Below are 9,095 nucleotides of genomic sequence, written 5' to 3' on the forward strand. Positions count from 1 at the left end.
CTGCAACACTAACATACAATCTGGAATGTTTGTTTGTTTGGTGATGCCAGCTTGGGTTTTGAGAACAATGATGACATAGTACCTGGACGGACTCTTTAAATGTTCTAAGTTGAGATCGCAGGCACAGCTGATGCATGTGTGCTTTGCGTTGAAGGATAACATGCTAGGATGCAGCCTAATTGTTTCTTTTGTTCTGATGGTTGTGTTGATGCAGAAAAAGAAACATTCGATCTTCACCCAAAAACTCAAAGAAGGATAGAGCCGCTCACATTAAAATATTCACTGAATATAGATAGACTTTAAAAGTATACTTAGTTCAACAGTAAGACTTTGACCATTCTGCAAAGTAAGATATCGCTGTCGGACCTTGGCCATAAAGGCTGGGTATTGAGTAAAGGTCGATTTATGTTAGGTAGTACCTCAGTGTCTATTGAGCTGTCTAAACTTCCACTGGACATTGTACAAATTTCTTTTTTTCCCGGAAAAATGATCCAGATAGCCAGTGAGTGATTGAGTATGTCACCGCTAGTGCTATGGATCAAACCTCTGATCTTTCAAATTACTCAGGGCTTGATATGGGCAGCAACCACTTCTAGGCTGCATCTCTTCACATGGTGCACCATTGTAATGTGCCCCATTAATGCTCACTTTTTCACCAAAAGTGTCCTCCATTTTCCTGACGATCCTTGATGATGGCTTCTCCACTGTACAACCCAAAGTTAAAAATTCTTCAAAACCTTCACTTGGGTGATTCGTCTAATGATAGTTCCTTTCATTGAGTTGTTAGAGTTTTTTCACTTGTGCACCAGTTTTTTCTTCACAATTTGAAGGTGTAGAGATGCAAGCTACAATTTTTACTTTAGCTAAACTTAATATCCCTCAAAATATCAACCTTAGAAAGATGGAGGGCTTATTCTCCCCCACTTAGATGTGAAGGTGTGATCTGCAGCTAGCACGGATATTAGAGGCTATGCACTAAACTCATTGCCATTTTGGCAAACACATTTTGCCTACTTCACAAACTCTTTCTTTTCCTATTAGGAAGGTGTTTTCACCTCATTTTCACCAGCAGGAGACTTTTTCGACCAGAAAATGTTTAACAAGAATTGTGAAAGCGAGGTGTGCCACAACTGCAAGACATTTTCTACTTGAGCCAATCTCCTAGTAGTATCTCATATGATTTCAGTATGCACGTGAACATTTCTTTATGCATAGCAGCAAATTTTATTTAGCCTTATATGTACAATTTCCCCAAAAATTTCGTACATTGCATGAGGAAAAAATCGCCAGTTTTCCACGCCTGTGAGCAGCTGGCTTTAGAGGCCATATTTGGAAGTCCGGCAGATTGGAAGGTAGCCACCAGCTTGCCCTGAAGGACACCCAAGCACTTCCAAGACACAGGCTAATCCCTCCTTCATCGAGTTTCTTTGCATTCTGGAATCCTCAAACGTATTTTCCTCCGCTGCTTGTTTTCATTTTACGCGCGACTGATATCCCCCCATTGTGTCGCGCTCCAGAGCTGTCAGGAGCGCCATATTAATGGCCCGCAATGAGGTAACCAGACGCAGCCTCATTAACCCGCCAATGTGCGAGGATTCTCGCTTGTCGGAGGTTGAAACCGCAATGGAAAGTTGTTACTTCTGAAAACAATGTTCGTGAGTAAAAAAACTGGGAACCTTCGAGATGAGACAAAACATTCCACAGACCTGGCTGCAAAATGTCACCGAGCACCGAGGATAGGGTTTTCGTAATGACATCATGGCGTAACGTCTGGGCCACTGTCTCGTGCGGTGGCGCTCAGGAAACAGTTAAACGACCCGGGTTTGTAATATGCAGTTCTCCTGCTCACTCCCTCTCATTGTTCTACATCTTTTTTGCAGATACCCCTACATTTCTTTTTTTTCAATATTAAACGCATTAGTCCCCTTTAAACAACTTGGAATATTACGTGAGAAATTAAAAAAATAATAATAGGTATTCTAAATGTAAAAATTGGAGCAATTATATATTTTAACTGTATCAGAAATAATTCTCATAATTTATTGCATTTCCTAATTCTTGCTCACAGAATTTCAGTTTTTTTTGTTTCAATGTAGTTCTTATGAGTTTGCATTAGTACTATTGTTCCATGTTTTGATATTTAAACCCCACGTCACTACAGGTGATTTGTGTTGGTGCAGGTTTAGGTCCCCTTCTTCACCCTTGTGCCAGTTCAAACTTGAGAAATACTTACCTAAAACCGAACAACTTGTCCATAATAAACAATATTTTTCCAGCACAAAGGAGCCATGTGGCCTGGTATAGTAATAATCAGCCACTCAGCCACAGAGAGTGATGAATTGGTAAGTTAAGGAAAGACTGGTGGGGCTAAACACACGCACTCTCAGCTGCCAGTATCCCAAATGGGCTCCACAGAGACTGCCCCTTTATATCAATTTAGCAGCAAGACAGCGGTCATTCCTAACACTACGATATATATTAAAAAATACACACTGGTAGAAGAGAGTCTTTACAGTTTATGCAATGCTTATTTTCAGATTGTTTTTACAATTATATTTTGCTTCTGATGATTTTCAGAATCTAACAGTGCACAGGAAAGTTTGATGATTTCCTCTTGAGATCTTACCCTGCCTTTTACATTTGAAATACGATTATAGATTAGCCAATATATTCGTACTCTATTCAAATATCAGAGAAAATAAACCTTTATCTTGTTTTGTCTTTGCTTGCTTTCAACTTGAAGACAACATGTCAGCCTAAGTCGCACACAGACCAGATCATCATTGTGATGCATTCTTTCTCCTTCTAGACAACCAGGATTCCACTTCCAAGGTGGAGGGGAACAGCAAGGCGCGGAAGGAGAGGACCGCCTTCACCAAGGAGCAGTTACGAGAACTAGAAGCAGAGTTTGCTCACCATAACTACCTGACCCGGCTGAGGCGATATGAAATAGCGGTGAACCTTGATTTAACTGAACGACAGGTATTGAACCGATTAATGAAACCATTTTAATTGTCATATGCTGAGCTCTTTTCCCACAAAACGTGAGATTCTTAAAACAATTTAAAGTACTAAATCCAGTGTCTCTACCAGGGCCTAACAAATATATCCCCCTAAAATATATTGTCTCTCCCACCTTCCAAAATTCCAACTGAGTTCTAGATTGTCCATAATGCAACCTAACAATTCATTACTGCCTGAGGTAAACAAAAAAATAAAAACAGTTACCTTGGCACGGCAGGAACTACATAGACTACTCTGTGAAAGCCAGAATAGATTTCAAAATCTTATAAATATACGTTTTTCTACCTCACTTTTAAAAACCTCTTCAGCACTTGTCCTACCTGGCCTGTCCTATAAAGCCACATTTTAGTAAATAATAAGTGTAAGGAATAATCCTGACTAGACTTGGCTCGGTAATTACACAGAGCCTGTTTGTTCCAACAATCTGCTCAACCACTAGCTGTTAAAATAAAGGCCTTTAAATTTCACACTTCCGCTGCATTGCATGCAGACGTTTGTGCAAGAATCTATATGCATACTTTTGCAAAGTGTATGCAAAATGACAATACAAAAATGTGTTCTGAATTATCTGTCAATGATTTAAACGTTTATTTGCACTTAAATATGTCAGTCTTGTACAAAGAAAATCACACAAGTGTACAGTCTTTCAACACTTAAAAATATGTTATAAAGCTCTAACATAGAAATACATTATTTCGTAAGATGAAAAACTGCTGATATAGGTGCTTACTAGTGCTAGTTAGAAAATGAAGTTTGTGGCAGACGCGTGCAGCATGTGTGTCAGTAGATCACATGCTCTGCACTCTTCTGCCATCTGCTGTTGGGTTCAGAGTATCACAACTTGTTTTTCTTAAAAGTATTTGTGTCGGTCTAGGGCCTGCGCTGAAGATTGACAATCATGCCCTGTGAAACCCAGAATGAAGGAGTACACAGGCTCCACCTTAGATGTAGTTTCGTAGCAGTGAGTGTAATGTTCTGCTGGAGTTCATACGAGCTTCCTAGCAGGGGTGGTGCTTTTCGGATGGAAGTCAAACTCAAAGGAAAAGGTCAAGGAGCAGCTTTTAGCATCCAAAATCAATCGATCAAAAAGGTGATCAGTCCTAGTCCCTACTAATCACATCAAACAAAGGCTGTCCTCTGTCCCTGTCTACATCATATTCATGCTTCCAACTCTCTTTGAATTCAAAATACTGGTTTTAAAGACTGTTCTCGCCTGCATTTTAACCCCCCCCACCCAAATCTTAACGTCTCTTACAAAGTACCAGTAAGCAATTCGAGACCGTACACATAGTAGAAATATACTTTATAAATGCAATCAGAATAAAAGAATGTGTTTGTGTAAGTAAAGCATTGAAAGCGTTGCTCAAAGGTGAGCTAAATGTTAGAAATATTTGTCAAGAAACTATTTTCCTAGTAAATATACACTGAGAGCAGAGTGGCGAGATGGCAGAAGCATGACTAGCATGTTAATTCACAATAAAAAGAAACATTTAATGACTATTTGAAGGCAAGTAACCTTTCCTTTTCGTATCCTACTTAGGAAACACTCTTTTATGTGGCAGCTTTAATTCTCTTACATGTATGTAGTTTGGAACCTTGGTGCTGACAGGGAGCCTTCTCTCGCAAAAATATGTTCTTCTTGAGAAATAAGTACATTCATGGTTCCTAACACTCCCCATTGTAAAAATGTACCAGTGAAGTTCTCCGTTTAAGAGGCGGGATTCTGACCACCCAGAAGGTGATATACAGTTTGCTGACGGAAACCAAGGGAAGGTGGTTTGAGAAATGTGTAGGAGCATCCATATACTGCACCACCTTCTGGATGTGGCCAGCGTTAACTAGCCAAGGGGTGATTCCGGAGCACAGAATCAGGAATTCTCCCATGGTCAGTTTCCAGGACTCTGCACCTAGGGACATCACCCTTGGTTCTGAATGAGAAACAGACCTCTACAGGCTGGAGGTCTAAGCCAGACTCACAGAGAGCAGCTAGTAGGACAGAGAAAACATATGTATGCAGGTGCATTACGAACAAATACAGAAAGTGAATGGTCCAAAAGCAACACAACAGAGTAATAGGCCATTGCATAGACTGCCTGGTATGGAGTCAATATGTATACACAACATAAACTAGTTTACTTATGGTGTTCTCTTCTTCTTACAGGTGAAAGTCTGGTTCCAGAACAGAAGAATGAAATGGAAACGTGTTAAGGGGGGACAACCAGTATCTCCCAACGACCAGGACGGAGAAGATATTGACTCTGCAAACTCCCCAAGTTCGGAGTAGCACCCCTCTCAAACATGTATTTGATTAAACCTCAAGTACTTTTAGCTGGACTCTGGCAGGTGGTGCCAGGCAGTCTTCTGTCGGCTGTTTCACGGGAGGATTGCCTTGATTGCATTGAACCGCATCCTTCAACACTGTGGAAATGAAAACCATGAACATCATTATTTTGTGAAGAAAAAACTTCATATTTTCTATAGAAGTGCCATAGGGACTATGAACAAAAAACATGCTCAAAGAATAAATCATGACATTTATGTTTATCTTCAAGCCAAATGCCAATAACGTTCATGAACAGTTACACAAATAAAATAAAAAATACATAAAGGATGTTCTGTACTGGTGAAAGACATTCGTTCTACACATACTTCTTGGAATCTGAATCCAAGGATGCGAAGGAGCAAATACGATGCTATCCATTGTTTTTGCGCTGAAGTGTGTTGACACATGTGTGCATCCATTTGTTCAAGAAAAACGTACAAAAGAAAAGAAGACACTACCATGTGCCCTTGGATACATGAACTCCTCTTATGGGCAATAATATGTTCTGCTGCCTAGACAGGGTTGAAGCATTCCTTTTTAAGTTATTATTTTTATACATTATTAAAACTGATTTTCCAGTAATACTTATGCTTTGAGTTCTAGCTGCCTTTTGTTTTAAAAAAAAGTATTAGTTACTTTCTAAGTGCCAAATCTGATAAAACTGTGCCAAGTCAATGAGACCACCAAAAACCTTTATTGTGCATAATCTGTGTTTTTTATTGTCATGCTACTCTAAAAGTTGTACTGCACCAGCCATTTGTAAACGTATATAAATTCATGAGAGCACTTTTCAGATGTTTTGAAAGAGGGAACTCACTATTTTTTTTTGTGATAAAAACATTCAGTTCAATCCGAGAGGCATGAAAGCCCCAACTCCCAACGGAGTGTTTGTCGATTAGAAAGATTCTGAGTTTTTTGTGGTGATGCAATTTACAATAACCTTTGCTATTGATTTTCATTCTAAAATGGTGCCATTATTTCAATGCAAAATATTTAATGCTTTATATTTGTCACCCCTCTAATGATAAGAACACTATCACATGAGACCGAACTGACATAAGCAACAAAGTCGCCTACATGCATTGATCATCGAACAATCAGAACGAAATGAGAGATATTTGCACTCACCATTTGGGAGCCATACAGCCCATGGTCTACCCCTGATAGGGTGTGTCTGTAAACCATGGTCAATTAAAAAATAAACAACGAGATATCCTAAAGATGAAAGAACGCCCACATTGATCAATTTGTTTCTTGTCAGATCAATGCATGGCAGGTCACAGAATAGTGCAAACAATTTCGACTTCCAACTATATTTGAGGTCAACAAGAAGTGGACCAGGTTTATTAGTGATTATTGCATCTTTTCATTCATTTAAATCTTGCAAAAATGTCATGGCACATTCTGCAATCTAGTCTTAAATCCTAATAACGGTTACAGAAGCCATTATATTAATATATTATGAAATAGGAGTGCCATTTTCGCTCTATATGCCAACATGTAATTATAGGGTGCACCGAAATGTAAATAGAAGGAGCATACGTCCATTTGATTAATTGTTAAATGTGCACATCCGCACATAACCTGTGATATAAGAAGCGAGAGTGTGGGCGTGGCCTTTATATTTATACCTGCAGACAATGACAATGCTTATCCTGCAAACTGTGTTTCCTTTTATGCAGTTCAGATGTGTATTTTAAAGAACAAATCGAGCACAAGCGAAAAAGTGGCAGACCTGATGGGTGAAATTATACAGTTGACAAGTATAAGCATCCAAACAAAGAAACACAATACGAAATAGGCTTTTATAAGTACAAACTTTGGAGGAAAGGAATTATCAGTGTATAGATCTCCTCGGCGTACAGATGCCCTCTATATGAGTAAGAGTGAACTTTAAAGGCAGCTAATGCTGCGTGCCTATTTACTGTAACAAGTATTGTGTTCCAGTCGAAGTGCATTTTGTTAGTGTTCTGTCTTCATACGTACGAAGCACCAAAATAAAGGCTGAGAGTTTTTTAATTTTATAATACAGAAATGTACAAAAACACAGGTATAAAAATCTGTTTTGCCAAATGCATTCCAAGTGGAATAAATTATATTTCTGTTAATGTTTTTGTAATGACTGCCACGTGGTTTTGCTGATAAAAGATTACTAGAAAGTTAAACAAAATACAGTATTATTGCCAACAATGGGACAGTAAAGATAGCGAATTAAAAATAAAAATAAAAACAGATATTAAAACTTTTGTTTCAGAATGGTGAATGTGAATGGTGATGATACCAACATCAGAGGTTTTAGAGCGCTATAGATTAACCCCTTCGCCGTGGTGGAATTTCCTGGTGAGGGCGGCGCTACTGTGCTCGTGATGGAACCACACCATCATGAGTCACGGGCGGCGTGTGCTTATGCCGGCGTGGTTCCATCACGGCCGGCCCGCTCATTAATTCGCCAGCACAGGCGAGGAATTAATGCCACGTGGGAGGAGCGGCAGCCGCATGACGGAACCACGCCGTCATGAGCACACGCCGCCTGTGGCTCATGACGGCTCCGTCATAAGCAGGCAACGGGTTAAGCACTGTGGCATTGTTACAGTTGTGTCATGTTATGTTATGTTAACCAACATTTATAGTGCGCACGGATACTCGGAAGTGTCCCGGCGCTTCACACACATGATAATTCAAAGGAGTCAACAAGACTGTGAAGGACCACCGCAAAGTACAATTACATTGAAGGAATACTCTTTACATTTTTCCCAGTTACAGTGACATTAATCTGATGCTGGCGCACTCCAATTGTCATAATGCTTGAAGTCTTGGTACATCCTATCAAAATAGATGCCAATCGTCACCAAACATTCTCTGTGGTAATGGCTGTTCTCCATCCTGTGTCACTGAAAAAGATTTTTTTTTAACAGATTTTCATATAGCGCAAACTTGACCTGTAGGTATCGGGTATCAGAGCGCTTTACATAGCACCAGTTGCATTACATGAGGATACATTCATTTTTGTTAGGCACGAGTAGATAAGGTGATTTGCTCAGAATCACAGGATGTTCAGCATCATTGCTGAGACTCGAACCCAGGGGCATATTGCCAACAACTAGCGATAATTATAGCTATGTTGGCTTAGCGGCAATATTTTTATCGCCGTGCTGCGGCGATTTTTATTGCTTAGGAGCCTTGCTATTGTCAAAGTTTGCACCCACTTTGCATGTCATTAGTGATAAATTTCACTAACATGCAAAGCGGGGCCCAAGATGGGCGCTATCTCCTACTAGCTGTCGCTAACTGGTGTTAGCGACAGATAGGTAATAGGGAGATCATTTTATCTCTGCTTTCTTGGCTTTTAAAGACAAAAAAGCGGAGATAAGCCCCCTTGATAATATGCCCACCAGTTCCCCAGATTCGAGGGCGAACTTGACCCAAAGGTATCGGGTATCAGAATGCTTTACATAGCACCAGTTGCGTTACATGAGGACACAATCATGAAGACCCATTCATTTTTGTTAGGCACAGGGAGATAAGGTGATGTGCCCAGATTCACAGGATGTTCAGCATCACTGCCGAGACTCGAACCCTGTTCTCCAGATTCGAGGTCAACAGCCCTAGCCCGTAGGCTAACTGCTCTCCCCATTTGATATAATGTCACGTTGTTAGGTGTTTCCTATTAATTTGTAGCACTAAATACAGCGTTGGGGATGACATGGTGCATTGGTGTGTGGGCCACTAGTGCACTGTGTCTATGGAG

The 9,095-nt window shown here is 40.0% G+C and overlaps 1 protein-coding gene across 1 annotated transcript in view; it reads left to right on the forward strand.

The window, feature by feature from the left end:
- Nucleotides 1–5,780, forward strand: part of MEOX1 (mesenchyme homeobox 1) — a 45,362-nt gene extending 39,582 nt beyond the window's left edge. Inside the window, exons 2-3 of the mRNA XM_086924010.1 lie at nucleotides 2,810–2,982; nucleotides 5,186–5,780. Of these exons, the coding sequence (XP_086780136.1) occupies nucleotides 2,810–2,982; nucleotides 5,186–5,308 (296 nt within the window). The 3' untranslated portion in view covers nucleotides 5,309–5,780. The remainder of the gene's footprint in view (nucleotides 1–2,809; nucleotides 2,983–5,185) is intronic.
- The last annotated feature ends 3,315 nt before the right edge of the window (nucleotides 5,781–9,095 follow it).

The sequence above is a fragment of the Lissotriton vulgaris genome, chromosome 5, assembly GCF_964263255.1.
Source record: "Lissotriton vulgaris chromosome 5, aLisVul1.2, whole genome shotgun sequence".
In the NCBI taxonomy this organism is placed as follows: domain Eukaryota; kingdom Metazoa; phylum Chordata; class Amphibia; order Caudata; family Salamandridae; genus Lissotriton; species Lissotriton vulgaris.